The sequence below is a fragment of the Zingiber officinale genome, chromosome 6A, assembly GCF_018446385.1.
Source record: "Zingiber officinale cultivar Zhangliang chromosome 6A, Zo_v1.1, whole genome shotgun sequence".
Classification (NCBI taxonomy): Eukaryota; Viridiplantae; Streptophyta; class Magnoliopsida; order Zingiberales; family Zingiberaceae; genus Zingiber; species Zingiber officinale.
In genome coordinates, this window is record NC_055997.1 from 108373404 (window position 1) to 108395189 (window position 21786).

Genomic DNA, 21786 nt, shown 5'->3' on the forward strand with positions numbered 1-21786 from the left:
GTATTCATACTATGTTAAAAAAATAGTATAAATTTTATGATTAAATAAAAAAGTTAATATAATTTATAAAAAATAATAATATTGATAGTTGAGGTTGAATAAAATTTTAAATAATATTTATGAATAAGTTTACGTTGGATTTAACTTTGATAATATTTTTAATAAATAAATTTGAATAAATTTGATAAATAAATAAATAAGTATAAACTTAATTATTTAGTGGGGTGGTAAAATCGTCACCTTTGTCGTCTAAATCCTTTTAAAGTGGCATCATATCATTTGGAAGGGAATAAATTACGGAAACTTATTTAATTTTAGTCTAGCGATCTTAAATAGAGGACTCTAGCGATCTTAAATAGAGGACATGAGATAATTTGAAATTGTATTTGTACTTATTGAGAATCATGTCTCTTTAGTGACAAGTTGTCTTTTAGTATCAATTTGACTACATCCGTAGGGGCATAAACATAATTATTTATGGGAGTAAATCATGATATAACTCACCACAACAAATCTAGTATTATCAGCATTATATACAGATAAATTATGAAGATATTTTATCCTAACACATCGACCCTTTATATAGGGGAAGTCAAACACCCAACGAAATATTTTACACTTGCTAAAAATTTACCTCAAGACTAATTGAAGAAATCATCCATATAACTAGCATTTTGAGACATTTTTTGATTCTTATACTTAATTTTTTTTATTTTTTCATATCCTTAATTTCATGTTTATGTTTGTATTATATTTTACGAGTAGAAATTTATTTAATGTTATTTTTTATATTTTAAATTTGATTTGGCAGAAAATCTAAAGAGTCATGGATTCGAGTTGAGTTGGATCATGTACGGCTTGATTTGAAGGGCAAGAGGAAATCTAGAGTGATATGGGGTTTTTGATCCAAATCTATATAATTTGAACCTCCGTTTCATCAATAAGGAAATCAAGCTATCCATCATCTCCATCATCAAATCTGAATCTCACACCGACTCATATCTAATAGTTGTTTTAATTCATACATTTTATTTTATTTAATTCTTATTGTCTTGTCTCTTTGAATTGTTTTATCTAAAATTTAAAAGCAATAACATACTATCTTAATATTAAGATTATGTCGTTCCATTTCTGGTGAGAGATGATCTAAATCATCTCTATACTACATTAGTATAAATGAGTTCAGAACTTAATTGTGTTTGATACCCGTGGTACGACACGTGAACTTATCAAGTACCAACTGCATTAATCCGTGAGCATAAACACAATTATTTACACCTCTATGCAGGGTTGATCGTGACTGAAATTGCATTTAAACAAAAATCACATATACTTAACTTCATCTTCCCACAGATCTTATCAGTTCAATTATATCAAAGATTATATCAACTATAATTTAAAAAGGAACATAAAGATCATGTCTAGTGAGCACTGGCTATATTTTCATTTGTAACTGCTAACTCCATCGGAGTTTTCTTTCATTCCAATTATTACAAAACTATTTCCCTGGATTATGTTTCTCCTCTTATTTATACACGAGTACACGACAGCACATTCTCATGTAAAGGTCTGCTTCGACAAATTAATGTCCCGATGGTCAAGATATAAAATATTATCACGTGAGATTTAAGGATCAAAATTTAATATGTCTGAGCATACCTTTCCAATCTATACTAATGGCTATTAGCGGGAATCAACTTTTGTCAACTTATCCGACAAATTAACTCTAGGAATAAAGTAGGTAAAATGTGTAATAAAAAACATCATGTTTTTAGATCATGCACTATGTTGCATACTCCAAAGTTCAGTTATAGTTTGGTACATAGACAGTGGAACTCATTTGGGAAGGCAACCGTGCGAAACGTAGCGTAGGAAATCATTATTATCTGTAAAATAAAGTCAATAATTTCTTATCCAAAATAAGATTATGTATAGAAAATGTGTATGAAAGATGGATAAAATTACTTGTAGTTAAATGATTCCACCTGATGGCCATAAATAATTACAGAAATTTACAGGCATTATAAATACGTAGATTGTCTGAGACATGAAGAGCTTTGCCAAATGTTATTTACAACGAGAATATAGAAAAGAAACTTCATGTTAGATGGTGGAGGCTGCAGTCTGCAGAGGTTATTTCTCAAGGACTTCAAAATCTGAGTCTTCAACAGCTTGCCAATCGCTAGACTCCTCGTCGGAGGACACCTTCAATTTTGATCCTTTTCGATACCTCACGTTTTCCTCATCTGTGGAAATATGTTTCCTCCTCAGGTAAGGAGGTAGATGCCCCTGTTCTTTGGGGAAGAGAGAATCCATGTATTTCTCCATCACCAAGGCATTTCCCTTGTTACCAAACGAAATGCCATCAGGATGAAACGTCGTTGCTCCATCAGCTCCACCAGAGACCTCGGACCACCGATCGATGCTTTGTTGTGACTGTGTCTTGACCATCGTTGTATCTTGCCATGCATCGCCATGCTCTTGCTGGATACTGACTGATTTATCTGTTGCTGACAGAGCCGAACTTTGTGAATCTGGGACATGAGATTGTGTTGCCTCCCTGTTGCTTATTTCTTTTGCCTTTATGCGCATTGAATCCACAATCTAACAACAGAAGAATATCATTGTCAAAATGAAATACACCAAAAACCCAAACTATTATGCGAACTATAGAATGTAGAGTGGCTTTAAATAAGCTCTACCTTAAGTTGAAAAGTAAACAAGAAACAAAACAATCATATTGAGAAAAAGCCAATGATGGCCCTATCATAGTAGCCAATAAGACGATAATGACTTTTTTTTGGTGTGTCAAACAAAAAAGTTTAAGGATTAGCAACATGTGAAAGCAAATAACACTGGTAAAACTACAGCATCAAGCCTACGACTACATGCAAAGCCTACTTGGATGAGAGGCTTACTCTTAACCAGAAAACAAACCACAAATTTAGTCCCATGTTGCTTGGTTGAGAAAGCTATAATCTATATAATAGCATGAACATGCTTTATTAAAAGCCACACAAGCAAATTATTCTCATCTTTTACTAAGAATAGTATGTGTTATATTTTTAAATTTTTTCTATTATGTTATATTTTAAAATTTTTGAACAAGTTGGCACACAGGCTGCCCAACCCGACATGCAGGCTAAGCCCCTGGTGCGAACTTAGCACAGCATGACTAACTCGGTTGCAGGTGGCCTGGCCTGTTGACACCTCTTCCTTCAATTCAAATTTTTGATTGATCCATCTTATCTAACCACTCTAAAACAGAGTGGCACCTATTTGAATGTTTACAACATGCAAATCACAAAGTGGGATTAGCTTCTGTAAGCGCCCTTTTTTATAGGTTCAAGGTAGCGTGCCATCACTAATTAACACAGGGAAGTGATCAAAATTTACGTTTCTAGATATAGAAAAGTGTATAAACAGATTGGCTATTTGGTCATAGACAAGGAAATACAGATCTCTGATCTCAAAATTATATAACATGTTTTTCAATATATATTTTACACATCAAACGAAATAGATCATAATAGATTGTTTTAAGGTTGCTAACAAGAAGAAATAATAAATCTATGCAAAACTAAAAAGGTTATACTCAAAGAAAGATCAACACAATTTCAATTAGTAAACACTGAAAAAAGAAGTTCAGGTGAAGATATTAATAAATCCGACCCAAGTTGCAGAAGCAGGCCAAACCCTGTTTAAAAAAATAGCAAGAATGCTTTGCCTAAATTGTGATGAATGGGCTATACTTATTTTCAGCACCATAATATATTATGCTGAGCTCAAAGTCATGCCCATTTGAACTTGAAATGTAAAAACATTTCAACATCCGTTTACAATGAAACTAGTGACTCATCCTCTCTTGCTTGCTATCATAGATGAATAGATGATAGACAGTCTACGGCTGCACCCAGGCAAAGAGTACTCAGTCACCGGAACACTTGTACAACACACATACTAGAATGTACTTGTTATACTGCACTTACATTACACATGTACTAAAATGTACTTATTGTACCGCATTTGTATTACATGTATTAAGACGTAGTTTGAAGGGATCCTCTACTATAAATAGGGGTGTCCACGATCATTTGTAAACATCCAAGAAGAAATATCGATCTTTGTGTTTCTAGCATCTTTAGTTCATGTCGTCTTAGAGTGATAGATTAACTTAGGCAAACAAGGAAAAAGTTCCTTATCTAAGATAGCATAGTACCCAACCAAAGTTTGCAGCCTGTGACACAGGCATCCTCTTTGCAAGCAACAAATTGGAAGAATTTAACCTACCTCAATAAGCTAATAAATTCCTAACACAAAAGCATCATGCATCTAGTTAAATTGATATCGTTAAATGGTCAAAATTCTAGTTTTGTTAAACTCAACAAATCTCACTCGGACTCACAGGGAAACCAACGTCCTAACTCCTACGTGCCTTTTTTTAGTATAGGATGCAAGTCAATATGCTCAATAGGGACAATCAGTGTATTCAAAAAATTGTCCAAGAGCTCATCAATTGAAACATGAAACAGAAATTGGAAGCAACAAAGAGTAATGACAAAGTCCTCTTGAGATTCCTAGAAATAATCATCCTAAAACTTGTGTAACTCATGTGAAACACAAGAAGCAAATTTCTTGCCTGACAAGTAGATAGCAATTCAGAATCATGCTTGTTCAGCTTGGGATGCAATAGAGCGAAGTATATCTTCCAGAAAGAATCCTCACTCAAGTGGGTGGTACAAAGTCTAAGTCGAAGAGATTGTAAACTAGGCTTAAAGTGTTGAACAGTTGAAATGTGCTCTCTTTGAGTGTGAGACATATCAAACTCTGCAATAATAATGAGAAACAAATTGTGGTCAATTTCCATAAGTCACTGAACATCACAAATATCAAATACATGAGATATAGCAAAGATAAGATTAAAATAAAGTGAATATTCATAGTGGCAAATTGTTTTTATCCCCAGGGTGGATAATCTGTCAACTGTCTAGTAAATACCTTTTACATATCATAAGGGCAATTTAGTACCAAGGGAAAGAATCTAGCAATCATCTGGCATCATGTTCAAACATATAGAAAGCAACAAAACTTCAAAAAAATCTCTTATATTATTGATATTAAATCAGTATAAAGAATCATCAACTAATCTGACTCTATATATCATATTGGGTAAGCTATGCCACACAAACTAGGCTACAAATATCCTATACAAGTGTAGATCTAATGATCCATCTACCCAAATTTGACCAGATCTGGTGGAAGCAGAAAACAATTTATATAAAATCGTCATTGAGTAGGAAATCTTCAGGTCAAGGAAGGAGAATGCACTGTGCTAAGTCTACCTTGAGAAAAGTGAAGGTGCTGGTACAAATGCCGTCTAGCTAATTGCAATACTCATAAAGCCTGTGAACCTCAAGAATGATGTCACACTTGATCACACACTCATTGGTGGAGAATCTTTAGGGAACAACAGATACTAGGCAGAGGATTGTTGCTCGATGATGCTTGCTTGTGTTCGAAATGATGACAATGGAGATTGTTGTAGATGTCTACACAGGTGTAGTGGATGATGGAAGCTCGTAGCAAGGCTTCAGTGTGATAATTCAAATAGAAGTGTCACAGGGACCAACAACTATTATTAAAAAAACAAGGGCAGCCCGGTGCATGAAGTTCCTGCCAAGCGGGGTCCCCTAGAAGGGACTAACAACTAGTATCAAAGTTGAAATAATATGTATGTTCCTTTCACTATCCTAGAGGAACTTCAGTATCTCTTACTACATCTTTCTCATTAACGCCTGACTTCATATAGTTAATTTTTAAATTCCTAGGATTTATCTTTATCCTTGAACTTCTCAACTCTGGCATTGAGATTGCCTCAAATTCTACCACCTACTTTTTATCTAGCTAAAAACCACCAGACATTGTTTTGGAATCAAATTCTATTCTTTTGAAGTGGAGCAAAATTTTAATTCAGGTAAGTGCTTTATCAGCACATGTAGCAAGGGAACATATCTAATTTAGCTCTTTCATGCTTACTATAACTAGTTATTTCGGTTTTCTATTGGCTGCTTTAACTATAACCCTAGCTCTATTCATTGGTTTAAACAAGATACAACTTATTTGAAATAAATTGAATGAAAAAATTGATAAAAACAAATATTTCTCTGAGATTCTTGGTATTCTATGGTTCTTTTACACACCAATTGTCAATTCTTGGTCATTGAGATTCATGGATAATTCAGATTAACGGTAGTACCGCGTACAGACTTTATGGACAACATCTTTTTCTTCATTATACTATAAAAAAAATAAACAAGGAAACTAAAAATATTAATCTTTAAAAAAGGGAATCCACATTAAGGAGAACACAAATGATCTTCTATGATGGTAATAGGCATGGGCCTGAAAAAACAATATTAAAAGATCACTCAAAGTCAGATAATTGAAGAGGTGTGGGTGTGGGATGCCAATGCCAGAATTTGTAGGCAGCTACAACTTGGAAAGAGGGAGTGTGTTGTAGTTGGATAGTGGATTGATGGCTCTAATTTCTAACTGATAGGATCCAAGGTCCCTTAAGATGTAAAGAGACAAGGAAAACAGGAATGAACACTATATGGAGATTAGTTTCCAGATGTTAATTTTTTAAATTAATTTGCTTCATAAAAAGGGCCATAGGTTGATAGTTTATAAGCATCCAAGAAATTGTCTAAAGGGAACAGAGTTATTTGAAAGAAAATAAAGGGGATATATAGGAAATAGGGAAGTTAGAAGTAAGAGGAATTTTAGCATCTATCTCTTTTCAGAAATATCATTTTGTGAACTTTTCCATGTGCTGTTAAATTGATGGAAATCAAGTTGATCAGGCTATTTCAAAAAGTACGTCTAACATTAACACACAGTAATTCATCACCCATTTGCTGATCCATGAACTTTTCGTATAGACCAAATGAAACAATGATAACCTGGTCCAAAATGCATATTACACAGACTAGTGTTCTAAAATAATTTGAGTTATCATAACAAAAGACAATTGTCCTCACTAACTATTTGACTCTGCATAAATAGTTTTAACTTTGCCTCTCTAAGAACAGAAAAGCAATGAAAACTTGTAGAGGACGATGTAAAAATGTGTACGACAAAATTTGAAAAATCGAGAAAAATCCAAATGGTATTTTCTATCAAAAATATAAAGGATTTAAACTTGGAGTAAATGGTATAACTTTTGGCCTATGCCGTGTGAACCAGTCTGTAAGGGAGAAAATACAAATTTTGACATATCTAATCACTGAATTAAGAAGCAAAAGAGTTTACCGCCGTCTATAGGCACCGGAAACTCCAGCCACGACTCGGGGCACTTGACGAGATCATCTACGAACTCGAGAACATCCTCCGAAACCCCGACGTCACTCGACCCCACCTCCAAATCACCCAATGCCCTATCTCGGTCCGCTAGGACACGCAACGCACCGGAGAGGCGGGAGAGTCCGCTGCGGAAGCCACCGCTGATCTCCGCGCGAGATGGCGGAGGTGAAGGTGAGGAGGAGGGGCGAGGGGACGGCGGCGGTGAGTCGTGGTGGGCCGGGGTGAGGAGAGGGGAGAGGAAGCAGGCTATGTCGAGGAATTGGCGTCCGAGCTCGGAGAGATCGTCCCTCACCCCACGGAATCCCCGCACGGCCATTGCTAGGGTTTTGTGGCGAGGGAAGGGAGGAGACGGCAGCGAATAATCGGGGAGGCGGAGGAGAAGGCGAGAAGAGAGGGCAAAATAAATATTTTCAGATATTCATTTATTTTATTCCCTTTTTTCCTATTGCTTACGTCGGGAAGGGGTCCACTGAACGGGGTTATTTTTTTTTTTTTAAAAAAAGAACAGGTCCCACCATTAACATTTAAAAGTATTTGTTTTATTAACTAAATAAATAAATGTCGGTGTGGAAGTTTGTTATTAAATTTTATTTATTTTTTATAATATCAATTAAATAAATAAAACTATATATGCATATATATAGTGTATTACATATTTTAAATTATATATGAACAATATGTACGAAATAAATATTTTTATCAAACTTATAAATAAAAATAAAATATTTTATAATATTAAATTTACTGATTATCAATAATCTTTAAAATATAAAAATTTAAAACTATCATTAAGTCTAAGAAAATTTAATTTCAAATTTGATATGATTTAGTCTGCCTATGTTTATCAAATAAATTTTAAAAAAAATATATCAATTATTTGTATTATCATCATTAAGAGGGTGTCGCATCTATTAGACCATCCACATCAGCTTCCCTATCCAAAATACATAATTTAGGATAAAAAAATTACTTTATTAAATTTAGATATCCACTTTTTAATATATCATATATCAGCTTCTCTATTTCTTCTCTCTCCTCTATAATGTTTAGGGAATGAAATACATTCCCTAAATTTAGAGAAGTACTATTCATAAATGCATAATTTAAGGAATCGATAGGGTACCTGATGCAAAGAATTTTTAGCTACCTTATCCAAAATTTAAAGTAAAATATTTGAATAGGGTATCTGATGTGGATGCTCTTACCCAACTCCTAAATTAAGATAAAATTTTATTGATATAATTAAAAAATTTTAAAAAAAAATCATGCCTATGGAGTTGTGGACAAGTCCACGGTGCAAGACCCATAAGTTAACATTAAGTTATATATATAGCTTATCTTGATACGTTCCTGGACCAAGACAAGTAGATTGATGGAATTTAATGATCTCATCAGTTTAATAGGTGGGGATCATCAAATTCCATCAATGTAAATGGACTTAGACTGATCCTTACTTACACTCTAGAGGATCTATCTTGATGTGCATAAGGTTAACAAAAGTTTTTTTTTTTTTGGATATACTATTCAGGTTTTTTTTTCTGAGTTTTAATATTAAGCACAGACAAATTTCAAAATGAAAAAAAACATTAGGATAAGGGATGTGGAATAATAAAATCATATATAATTTTAATATTCTGCACATGTAACCCTACACATCTAAAAAAATATTTCAATTTAAATTTTTTTTACATAATATTATAATCTAATCTCAAAACTCTAAATGCAAAAAGTTTATTAGCATAACCAGCTGTGATATGAGAAGCACTCATTGCAGCCGCTCACAGCTACTGAGGACTGAGGAGGCTAAAAAATTCTATATATACATATTTCATTTCCGTTTACTACCATAACAATTGTTAGAAATTTAAATAGGGAATACTATTTACATATATACATATTTGAATGAGAGATAGTATCTTCAGTGATATCTCGATATTACGTTCTTAAACTTACTACTAACAATGATAAATAATTACACGTTCTAAATGTCACTACTTAAAAGTTAAAATCGAATAGAAATATATTATTATTAAAAAGTTCAATTCATTTGATAAAAATTGAATTAATAAATTTGTTTATTTAAATTTTATTAGAAATTTTGATGAGTTCATTTTTTTTTTATTTATACAATTTCAATTAAATCAATTTAACCTAACTAATAAAAAAAATATTAAATTAGTAATATCAAATTTGAGATGAATGATCCCGTCTCCGTCAGCTGGTAGGATAAATTGGAAAGTAGGTATAGTTTAAAAGCCTACCATCCCGTGTGGTTACGATTCTAATCCTAAGTAGGTATAGTTTAAAAGTCTACCATCCCGTGTGGTTACGATTCTAATCCTAATGAATAAGAAACATTAAGGTGACGTTTGATTTAGAGGTTTGAGAATGAGGGAATGAATTCATTCTCAAACCTTGTGTTTGGTTAATGGGAATGAAATTAAAATTTTGGAATGAAACCTAAAAATTTAGGTATGGATGAAACTCACTCCCTCCTTTGGATTTTGATGAAATGAGATAAAAATTAAATTTTGGATAAAAATATCCTTAGTATATTTGTTAAATATTTCTTTAATTTCACTCTCTCTCCTTGTTCTCTCTCATCATACTTTCTCTCTCCTCATTCTATCATCACATTTGTCCCTCCTTATTCTCTCTCACCACACATTCTCTACCATTTTCTCTCTGTATTCTTTTTTCATCATACTTTCTCTCTCGTAATTTTTTTTCTCTCTCATTATTTTCTCTCTTCACTTTTGATCCTACTTTCTCTCTCATCATCCTACTTTCTCTCTTATCATACTCTCTCTTCATATTTTATCTCATCACACTTTCTCTCTCTTCATTCTCTTCCATTATACTCTCTCTCATCACAAGTTATCTACCATTTTCTCTCTGTATTATCTCTCATCACACACACTCTTTCATTATTTTATCTCTATTCATTCATTCTTCTCATTTTTTTAATCATACTTTCTCTTTTATCATACTTTCTCTCTTCTCAATTTCTCTTACCATATTCTCTATCCATATTTTCTCTCATCACACTTTTGCTCTCTTCATTCTCTTTTATCACACTCTCTCCCCTCATTTTCTCTCATCGTACTTTCCCTCTCTTTATTTTTTCCCATCACATTTTCTCTCTCATCATATTTTCTTATCATACTTTCTCTTCTCAATTTTTCATCACACTTTTTCTCTCTTTATTTTTTCCATCACTCTTTCTCTCTCATCATACTTTTTATTTTCTCAATCTCTCCTATCACGCTCTCTCTCCTCATTTTCTCTCGTTATACTTTATCTCTCTTCATTTTTTTCTCATCACACTTTTTTTTTCATCATATGTTTCTCTCACATTCAACTTTATCTTCCATCTAATTTTTTTCTTATTTTCCTATAAGGGTAAAAAAAAAATTTAAATTTATTCTGATTAAAAATATTCAACTAATCAAACATTATTTTTAGAAATGATACCTAATCTCATATTTATTTTCATTCCATAATATTATGATATATATTTTCATTTTGATTCATAGAAAGAACCAAACGCGAATAAGCTGTATTATCTTATCAGCCCAAAAAAAATCCTAACCAAACAGAAGAATGTCACTCTCAATGTCAGTTTTGTGTAAAATAATCTTTACAAAGAAAGCATTGCTTCGTATTTTAAGCGTATTGAATGATCTTCTACACCAGAAGTGTGCGATTCTAGTCGCTGTCTTTTCTGCAAACTCTTTTTTTTTTTTTTGTCCTTTGTCGCTGTGTTTCTCCGTCACCGGTCACCACCATCACTTCCGTCGATCCTGTTAGATGTGCAGGGAGATCTCGAAAAGATCAGAATCCGCGTCCACATCCACCGCGTAGCTTGACTCGTGATTCGCGTTGCTCTTCTTGGTGCCGCTCTGGCTCTTTTTAGCTGCGTCGAACCACTGCGCGTCGATCCGTCCCATGGAGAAGAGCTCCCGGCTATCGTCGTCGCTTATGGCGGCGGCGCCGTAGTCGACCGACGAGGAGCGGATGAAGCAAGGATTCGGCGTCCTGTGCGCGTTGGCTGGTTCGTACTTGAATCTGCTCTGCCCCAAATTGACCAGAACCATGGCGTCGGTGTTTGATCCGAGAATCGGGAACAGGGGAGCTTTGTACATGTCGGAGTGGCAGTGGATGACGTGCATCAGCTTGGAGTCAACCGTGAAGAACACCTTCTTCTTCCTCGGGTCGAAGCCGCAGCCGATTACCCTGTTCGCCTCCGCCCACTCCGCTTTCTCTGATTCGAAAATTAGCTTCTTTCCTGTGAAATTTCCCCCCTTTTGAAACCTAGATCTGGTAAGCGATAAGGAAAGATTCAATTCTAGGATCGCAATCGTACCGTCGAGATAGACAGAGCCATTGGAGTGGAAGCCGATGGAGCCTGGGTATGTTCCGGAGAACGATCCACTGGGGAGTGTTCCGCCGTGGGCGAGGCCCAACGATAGAGTTGCGTTCTGGCTTTGGTTGCCTTCTTCCTCTTTGGCGTGTGCGTTGGCTTCTTGGATTGGACGATCGATTTGATCGGTTGCAGAGGGATGAATGGATTGGAACTCGAAGGAATTTGAATTCTCCGCGATCAGCTTCGCGCGATCGGTTTCCTTTTCGGCGTCCGTCGGTTTGGTTCGCTTATTGGTTCGAGAAGGCGGCGGCGGCGGCGGTTTCAGGTACAGGACGGTGATCTCGAGGTACGCTTCTTGAGGGAAGGAGGACACACCGAGCGGCGGGCCGGGCAACGGGAGGAGCATCCTCGACGTGGCAGTGCCCCCCTCGCGGTGGAGAGCCAGCGGGCTGCTCATGCTGCTCCTCCTCCCTCTCGGCTGCAGCCTAACCGTCTGCGAGAACTCCGATGCCCCCGGCGGCACCTCCCAGTTCGTCTCCACGGTGCCGCCATTGTCGCAGGCGGCGCACATCCCCCAGGCACCCGGCGCCGCGGCGTCCGGCGGCCGCCCGCCTGCAAACACGAAGCGTGACCATCCGTGCTCCACCGCCTCCACCATCAACCGCGGATGCTCGTCCCAATTGAACTGCACCGGCGCCTGGCCGGCAGATTCGTAGTCGTGGTGGAAGTGGTTCGAGAAGAAGCTGGGCTTGCGTCCGGTGCTGGAACGGTAGGGAAACTGCAGCTTGGCGATCCCAGCATGGAGGCTCAGGCTCTGGCTTCTAACCTTGCTCGCTGATTGAGGCAATCGGGGGGCGGCATCCGGAGGGGAAGGGAAGCGCCTGCGGAGGCGGCGGCGCCACAGAAGTAGAATTACGAGGAGGAGGGCGGCAGCGATCGCCGGAAGTAGAATCTTGATCCATACCCTCATCTGTTTACCTGCCGATAGAAAAGTCGGCGTTGAAGATGAAGAAAGCGGGCATGGTTTGGTAAGGCGTCTGTAGTTGTTAATGCGAGGAGAAAGAGAATTGGCGTGGCAGAGCAAGAATGACCGACTCAACTCAAGAAAAGGATTGAGAGAGGACTCTTCCAAGGAAACAGTTGGATTGTTTCAAAAGAACGCCAAATATTTTCATTATAACTAAAAGAACCTTAGATGTTAAACAAATATCTAGACTAATTTTTCATCCACACAAACTCCCTCCTCGCTCCACGTTACTTAAAATTATTACAAGTATTTATCTAAATTATTTCAACTTAATCAATATTTACTTTAACATTAGTTAAAAATATTTTAACCTCATTTCCATTATTTTTAAAATATAAATAATTATATATGAGAAAAAAATTGTAATATATCTCAAAATGCTTAATAATTTTAAAAGATATATTTTTTAATTCAGTTATTCATGATTCATTCAATCTACGAAATTTTTTTACTATTAACTAGAGTAAATTAAAAAATGTTCATGTCCATCCAAAACAGTCAATATTTTTAGATTTTTAATCCCATTAAAAAAAATACCTGTAATATATCTTATAATTGAGACTCAAATGATGCCTAGTTAATTACTACATCAATACCCCGGGGCAAGGATACTCATTTTTTTTAAAAAAAAATTATATAAATTTAAGATAGGGGGGTACAATTGTAAAAGTGTTGAAGGTTGCCTGGCGTTTTAGAAATATTGAAAACTTTGGGAGGTACTTTGAAAAGTAATTGAGGGGCTGCAAAGGGATACACCATCAAAGATTAGAAAATAAGAAATCTTGACAACAAAGAGGGAGAATAAAAAAACAGAAAGAAATCAAGTAATCAAATCTGACACGTTTTGTCTCGATGGGTTTGTTTAATACGCGACGAATTCTTTGGACTTTTTTATTTTGGAGGTGTGAAAGGTGTTTTCTGCAAAAGACCTATCACACGTCATTTATAGGAGGAAAAAAAAATGATATTGTTCACTCAAACGACGATATACATGTAGGTAAATTTGTTCCGAGAGTAGTCAAGTATTTTATACTCACTTGCTATCGAGGAAGGAGCGATAATAATTTTTGTTAATATGATTAGATATGGCATATTTTTAGTGTAATTTGTGGGAAATAATGGCTTATTAATTTATTAGTAAACGTGTGTTATCATCCTAATTTTTAGATCTTTTATATATAGAAATTGTAGAAGTAATTAAGTTTAAATAGAAATGAAGATGCGTTTCAAATTTTACAGTGTTAAAATGTAATTTGTATTAAATTTAAATCTTCAATATTAATAAAGATCTTAAATATAATAACTCATAGGATGTACTATAGACGATGAACATATCATATTTCTAATATAATATGTAAGAGTCGAGGATCAAATTTTATAGAAACTTATGATTAAAATTCATTCTATCATGCACCTCCTTTGCGTCTGAATTTATCTCTATCAGAATAGCGCATCAATCTATTTTTTAACTATAACAATAGAGATGGGAGAGAAAAATATATATAAAAAGGAGTAATATGAAAAACAGAGAACATGAAGGGTCCGAATTTAAAAAATGGAAAAAAATAAGTGGCCAATCAAATCTGTTGACTAATTTTGAGAAAAGGTCAACAAGTTACCAATCAATCAATCAATCAAAACATTAACTTTTCTCCCTTTTACCATTTTTAAAGTAGAAAGTATATGCATTTTTATTTTATTTATTTATATTTTAAAAATGATATCTCCACACCATACAAAATAGTCATGTAATTGACAAAATAAGTAACAGTAATTTACCATTATAAATGCCGTGGATTCTTGGTTATTAGGTTTTTTTAATTGTTATTGTTGAAAATTATCATCCAAAGCTGACTTTTTAAAGGGTCAAATTTGACGAATTAAGGATCACATACATAATGCTGACTCGGTTATAATCTTAATTAAGATTGCTAATTGAGCATCAAATCAAAGTTGAAGAATTTGTGTTTGTTATAATTAACGTGAGGCATAAGAATAATTTCATATGATTTAAGATAAACAAATTATGTTAATGAAGAAAATTTATATTAATATAATTTTTAAATAAGAATAATTTTTTATTTTATAAAATACTTTCCCAATTAAAAAAAATGTTATTTTCTTAAAAAAAAAAAATCCCAGTAACAAACCGCTATTTTTAAAATTTATAGGATTTTTTTTCGTAAAAGTACGCTGAGTATTGGATCCGGGCGAATGGTCACCCGTTATCGCATCATCTCAAGTGGATTATCGGATCCTTAAAGATCCGTACCCAATTAGGATCGAGAAACCCCACTCGACTTCGATCACTTCTCTTCTGCTCCATCACCTCATCCATGGCCATGGCGGCTGTCCGCCTCCCATCTCTCTCCCTCCTCCGCTACCCCTCCAAATCCCTCCTCTCATGCCCTCTCTCCCTCGCCCCACGCCTCCGCCATCTCCGTCCCAGGGCCTCCGCCCACATCTCTGGCGGCGGCGCGAGCAGATGCATCTCCGCCCGCAGCCTCGCCAAAGAAGAGGTATCGTCGTCCGCGACGCCCTCGACCGACCGTAAGCCTTCCTCGAGCTACGAGGGCTCCGTCACTCCTCGATCCGTGGACTTCAACGCCTGGTACCTCGATGTCATTGCCAGCGCCGAGCTCGCTGACTACGGCCCCGTCCGCGGCACCATGGTCATCCGGCCCTACGGATACGCCATATGGGAAGCCATCCAGGTGAGGCTATTCTTCTACTTTTGATCATTGAAAAAGTTGTTGCCTTTCTTTGTGCGACTTTTTTATTCATCCGTTTCCTTTTTTTCTCTTCCTTTGCAGGAGTATCTGAATGTGAAGTTCAAAGAAACAGGGCACAGTAATATGTACTTTCCTCAGGTGTGATGATGCGTGCCTCACACTTATCAAATGCTAGGCTTTGTTGGATATTCTTGCCAATTTATACACTTATAAATGTTTTCTTTGATGAATTCATTTGTTGCAGTTCATTCCGTATTCATTTATAGAGAAGGAAGCTAGTCATGTTGAGGGGTTCAGTCCAGAACTTGCACTCGTCACCATCGGAGGGGGCAAGGAACTTGAGGAAAAGCTTGTGGTATGCACTTGATTTATGAAGCAGCAACTTTTCAGTTTTTCTGTTTGTTTACCACGTGCCGTTCAGTTTAGATGTTCAATACAATGCTTTGTAAGCAATCAGGAAAATTCAATGAATTACTTATGCTTTTGAGGGTTGGTAGGTTAGACCAACAAGTGAGACCATTGTAAACCACATGTTTACTCAATGGATTCAAAGCTACCGGGATCTTCCTCTAATGGTTAATCAGGTTAGGATATAACTGGTACTATTCTTACATATTGAACTTCTTGAATACAATTTTTGCCAACTTGCATCTCAATATCCAGTGCTGTACTTTTAGTGGGCTAATGTCACAAGATGGGAGATGAGGACTAAACCTTTTGTGAGGACTCTTGAATTCCTCTGGCAGGAGGGACATACAGCCCATGCCACAGCCGAAGAGGCAGAAACGGAGGTAGGTTTTAGTATCTATATTCTGGAAAAATATTAACTTATACCAGGTTTTAATTTCTTTGAAATTGTTTTGCCGCAGGCATTACAGATGATTGATGTCTATAAGAAATTTGCTTATGAGCAAGCTGCAATACCTGTTATTGCAGGTAGGAAATCGAGGGCTGAGACATTCGCTGGTGCTGCAAGAACCTATACTATTGAAGCTATGATGGGAGACAGGAAGGCTTTACAAGCTGGAACTAGCCACAACCTTGGTCAGAACTTTTCTCGTGCTTTTGGGACACAGGTAATTAACATGTTTTTGTTTTTGTTTTGGCATACATTTTGTTGTTTGAAGAGGGAAGTGTGCACCTCCACTTTATTAGAAATAGATCATTTGTACAATATACTTTATGATGGTACATTCTTTGTTACTTCAGCTAAGGAAAACTTAGTTGTGCTTTCCTGAAGTTGGTTGTTATCAAATAATGTAGTTAACTAAGTCTTATGGTTCCCTGATATGTTACTCTCTTCTATAAAGGGAGCAACAGGCCATACAACTTTTCTACTTCCTGCGACATTCAATGGTGCAGGGCTTGTAGATGATTACTTAAAGCTACTCTAGGGGAACCCTAAATGGAAAAATTACCTTCACTGTGTATTTGATTATGATGCGTTAATAAAGTCCATGATTCTGGGATGTTATTTTTTCCATTCTTATTCATATATTTGTGCTTTAATTTCATGATTTAAGCAAGCCTGGATACTTTGGGGTTTTAACATGAAATGTTTATTTCCAGTTCACTGATGAAAATGGTCAAAGACAACATGTTTGGCAGACTTCATGGGCGGTCAGTACCCGGTTTGTTGGTGGTATCATCATGACACATGGAGATGATGCTGGCTTAATGCTTCCTCCGAGGATTGCCCCAATACAAGTAGATCTTCTTCTTGGTTTTGTAATTGTCATTCAGTCAGGTTGAAATTAGAAGCTCCAAGTGTTGTTCCTTTATTATGTATGTTTGACGAACGGACTCTCTAAGTTAACGCTTCCTCCCAGAATTACTTGCTGTTTTACTTTGCTTTCGACTTGCAACATATTTGGTGAATCACACCTATATGCCTCCTTGCTCCTATTTGATACAGTCTCAAATTTATGTCAACGGATTTAAATCCAATAAATATATTGCTTTAGCCTCATTCTACTATCTTCATTGTCTTTGAGTCTTGTTTGTAGTTTATGAGGTTATATTAATAAATGTTAATATCATTAACTACCAGGTTGTCATAGTACCAATCTGGAAGACGGCTAATGACAAAAGTGGAGTGATAGATGCCGTGTCCTCCCTCAAAGATTTACTTCTTAAAGCAGGAATCAAGGTCAAAGTTGATGACTCAGAGCAAAGAACACCTGGATGGAAATTCAACTTTTGGGAGATGAAGGTATGATCATAACTCAACGGCTATATTGTAATTCTATGTTTGATGTTTCAGTTTATTTTTATAGCATTAACATATTAATGATGAGGGTCCACTAGGCTCTCTCTCTCTTTTTCTTTTGCTGATGCTTATTCATCTTCGAAGGGGAGCCTTGGCACAACGGCAAAGTTGTTGCCGTGTGACCTAGAGGTCACGGGTTCGAGTCTCGGAAACAACCTCTTGCAAAGCAAGGTAATGCTATATATTGTACAATATAGACTCTTTCTTGGGACCCCGCATGAGCAGGAGCTTCGTGCACCGGGTTGTCTTTTTGTTTTTTTGATTCATATTCATCTTCCCTAGCAGTTTATGTTTATGGCATTAGTATCTTAATACTGAGGATGTGATGAGGTGTCTTTTTATATTTCTGGTGATACATTTAGCTGCCCTGGCTGCTTTTGTTAGTTGATTTCAGGAAACACCAGTGTGTCTCACCTTCTTTAGCAATGAAATGGTAAAGAGTTTTTATCAACATATCATATGGAGTTCTAAGCTTTATGATTCACCTTGAATTTGGGTAGCTTTCTCAGATATCCCATTGGTTGGTTTTTATATATATATATTTTTCTGTTTCTCAACAACTTCATATGTAAATTTTCCTCTGTCTTTCTTGTTGTCGGTGTCATTAATTTGTACTTGAATGAACTGTTTCAATAATGTTTCTGATGAAACATTTGGTTTCCATCGGACTGGATTTGCACAATTACTTAAAAAGTTAACCATCTGTATTTTCGATTTGACTTGTACGGTCTGTCTAATATGATTTCTATCTGCAGGGTGTTCCGTTGAGAATAGAAATTGGACCTCGTGATGTTGCTAACAAGAGTGTGGTGGTATCTCGAAGAGACATTCCTGGAAAGCCAGGTAAAGATTTTGGGATATCTATGGAACCTTCAGTCCTGGTAGCCCATTTAAAGAGCAGATTGGATGACATTCAAGCATCACTTTTGCACAGGGCTATATCATTTCGAGACAGGTAAATTCATGGTTTCTCTGTATTAATTTTAAATTGACAACTAGAACTGCAATTTTCTTTTCTTCATTTAAAGTTGCAGTGCGTTCTATAGTTTGCTCACTTCATTTCATAATCTTTTCTTTATTTTCCCTTTTTGCACAATGATATCTTCTGATCATGCTAAATATGTTGCATCCTTGGAGCAGCATACCCTTCGTGCTCTCCTATGGAGAAATTAGTAATCATTTTATTAGAATTTTGGTCAAGCGATTGTTTTTCATTAGAACAATAAAAGTGGACATTCTAATGCAGGAGCCTCTATATACATATATATCATCCCAAATATAGAGTTACTTTGCGTTGAACATAATTCCAGAAAAGAAAATACAAGCTGGTTTAGACAATTTACACCTGAGTTGAATCCCAATCCCATCATTTCCCTATCAAGTCTGTGTTACATCATTCATGCTAAAGCTCGTGCTGCTGGTTTATAATTTGCAAATCATATTTCTTTTCTTTTTTTATCACACTTCTGCAGGTTTTCCCTTCTTTTATTATTTTCTTTTAAATTGCTTTACAATTTTTTATCACACTTCTGCAGGTAATACAATTTGTTGATTTTTCAAGTTAAGCATATTAGTTTATCCACGAATCAATTTTTAGTTCCATGTCATTTTTCGAGTTACATGAACAAGTTTTCAATTACTTGATCTTTGTTTGGCGACACGATCTCCCCAATTCTGTAATTTCTAATACATTTAGACAATGTTACTTTGCTCAATTGTGGTAATCAGCTTGACTTGAATCTCATCTCTTCTGAATTTTCCCATGTTCAACATTCTGATCGCCTCCAACTTGGACTGTTTGTTAACCAGTGGATGTTGCAAAGTCTTTGTTGCACATCTAAAGTTTTGCTAAAAATGGAAGGGTGCTTGTGCAGTAACATTGTCGATGTGAATTCGTACGAGGAGTTGAAGGCAGTGATTGCTCAAGGGAAGTGGGCAAGAGGTCCTTGGTCAGCTAGGTGAGAATCTTGAACTATCATGAGCTAATTCTGCTCTCAATTAAGTTCCCTGCATTTCAAATATGAATTACTCTGATTTATTTCAATCGAACAAATGAGATTTATCTTCGTAACCTTTTCTTTGAACAAAACTAAATTTCTTTACGAAAACCAGATCAAAGTACATATATGTTTCTTCCATTTGATAGTTTAGATTCAATTCATTTTTGGTACGAACCAAACTCAAGTATCTACAACACTGAATTTCAGTGACTCCGAGGAGCAAAAAGTTAAAGAAGAGACGGGCGCAACTATCAGATGCTTCCCATTCGAGCAGCCACTGGGGAAGATGACATGCTTCATGACCGGTAACCCAGCCGATGAAGTTGCTATTTTTGCAAAATCTTATTAATTTCTTTGTGCCGATATTTAATTTAAGATTCAAAGTTTGTGTAGAGAGATTTTCTCTTCTTTCATAATTATTCATTCCTACTGAGTGATCCCTATAACAATCAAGCTATTCAGGCATTGTTACAAAAGTATTGGAGCGAATGCTGCAGATTTTGGGAGGGGATCAACTGAATTAGTAGGAAACTATCTTCTTACTAGAAGATTGCAACTTATATTATCTCCCTACTTTCTAAGTTTTTTTTTTTAAAAAAATTTGTATTAGCGTCATGATCATGGTTAGAGCAAATACTCAAGATTGGGCTCCTGCTCATTGGTGTCCATCTTCCTCCTATATGATGATGTGTATGGGGAGATACAATCTTTTCTTGTTTCTTTTTTATTTTTTATTTTTATGATTGAGGTGTCTAAACTTTGCTCGATTAATCTTAGATGGTCGGTCTTCCTCCTGATTTGTCTATCAGATAAATCCTAAGTACTATTTATGCACATTTAAAGTCCCATTTAAGATTCAATTCCTTCTTTGCTTGGCTTGTAGGTTATAAGTTTTGTATTCAGTATTCCTGTTATGGAGTATAACTACTATAAATAAAATCACACAAGATATTTAATTATATTAATATATAAAATAAAATTTGTTTTTTTTTCACTTGTTTCACAAAATATTTCATTATCATTTCTTTTTAGGTTTTCTGTTGCAATTTAGTGCTGTTGATGCTTTCCTGCAACAATGCCAACTAGAACAACACAAAGATACTTAGAAAAACCAAAGAGAACACAAAAAGAACCTCTTCAACGGTTCAAGCTAGGCTAAGAATAATTTACATCAAGGAAATATGCCACTAAACAAAATAAATGATGAAGACCTTCTCTTGAGGACAATTAGGTTACCAAGGAAAGCATGACATTCCAATCAAAGTTCACATAAAGCCTACCTCCTTCCAAACATTGCCTCTTCTACTTTGAGAGTTTGAGTTTGTATCCGATCACACGATACGACTTTTCTTTTCTTGCTTTGGTGGAAGAAGACAAATCAATGCCGAATCTCACCCAATCGACACCAAACTCTTCCAACTCTAATCATTCACAAGGATCATTTGGCCCTGTTTTCATTGTCCTTGGTGCAATTGTTGTGCTCACGATCGTTTCATATGTGATCGGACGACTCTGCACCCGCCATTGCTCTCGTAGGAGTAATAGTTCTCATGGTGACATAGAAGATGCAAGTGACTTGAGAAGTTTAGATGCTAAGCAAAGGGAGATACCGGGAGCGATGAAAATGAAAGACACTAAACATGGGGAGATTTCAAGCTTCCAAGGCAAGAGCAATTTCTTTTAGATGTTTTTAAATGAAAAATAGAAATTTAACATAAAGATTTATTATACAAAAAAAGAAATAGATAATTGTGATAAAATGTAAATTCACAAAAATAAATTGTGAATTATCTGTTGTACAATTGTCTTATGAGATCAATGAAGTCCTTTTTTTTTTTTATAAAAAAATTAAAAGTAAATTCTTGCAAGTACTATCATGTTGAATGAAGTCTCACTTTTTGGTGTTTCAGTGATTTATATTGTAAATCACATTATCACTATAACTTCAATTTGGTCTGAAACATGATTCTCCTTGTATCTAGGGTAATCAATTAATAATCATGAACGGTTTAAAATTTTTCAATAGAAAT

The 21786-nt window shown here is 35.7% G+C and overlaps 3 protein-coding genes across 5 annotated transcripts; 1 reads left to right on the top strand and 2 right to left on the bottom strand.

Annotated features, from left to right (window-relative positions):
- Positions 1–1961: 1961 nt before the first annotated feature.
- Positions 1962–7753, bottom strand: LOC121997345. Its single transcript, XM_042551699.1, has 3 exons — positions 7312–7753; positions 4640–4827; positions 1962–2604 (listed from the first exon to the last, which is right to left on the bottom strand). The coding sequence occupies exons 1-3, from the start codon at positions 7676–7678 to the stop codon at positions 2134–2136; spliced, it is 1026 nt and encodes a 341-aa protein (XP_042407633.1). The 5' UTR covers positions 7679–7753; the 3' UTR covers positions 1962–2133.
- Positions 7754–11068: 3315 nt separating this feature from the next.
- LOC121997346 lies at positions 11069–12824 on the bottom strand. The gene is made up of 2 exons (XM_042551701.1): positions 11729–12824; positions 11069–11650 (listed from the first exon to the last, which is right to left on the bottom strand). The coding sequence occupies exons 1-2, from the start codon at positions 12696–12698 to the stop codon at positions 11169–11171; spliced, it is 1452 nt and encodes a 483-aa protein (XP_042407635.1). The 5' UTR covers positions 12699–12824; the 3' UTR covers positions 11069–11168.
- Positions 12825–15061: 2237 nt separating this feature from the next.
- Positions 15062–20616, top strand: LOC121997347 (proline--tRNA ligase, chloroplastic/mitochondrial-like). Of its 3 annotated transcripts, none has more exons than XM_042551702.1 (12): positions 15062–15469; positions 15569–15625; positions 15732–15842; positions 15985–16071; positions 16165–16278; positions 16357–16563; positions 17057–17194; positions 17538–17699; positions 18512–18711; positions 19631–19714; positions 19964–20061; positions 20211–20616. In XM_042551702.1, the coding sequence occupies exons 1-12, from the start codon at positions 15092–15094 to the stop codon at positions 20273–20275; spliced, it is 1701 nt and encodes a 566-aa protein (XP_042407636.1). In that variant the 5' UTR covers positions 15062–15091; the 3' UTR covers positions 20276–20616. The 3 variants fall into 3 exon arrangements, with proteins under 3 accessions (XP_042407636.1, XP_042407637.1, XP_042407638.1); XM_042551703.1 differs by having other exon boundaries at positions 20219–20616; XM_042551704.1 differs by having other exon boundaries at positions 19964–20616.
- Positions 20617–21786: the final 1170 nt, after the last annotated feature.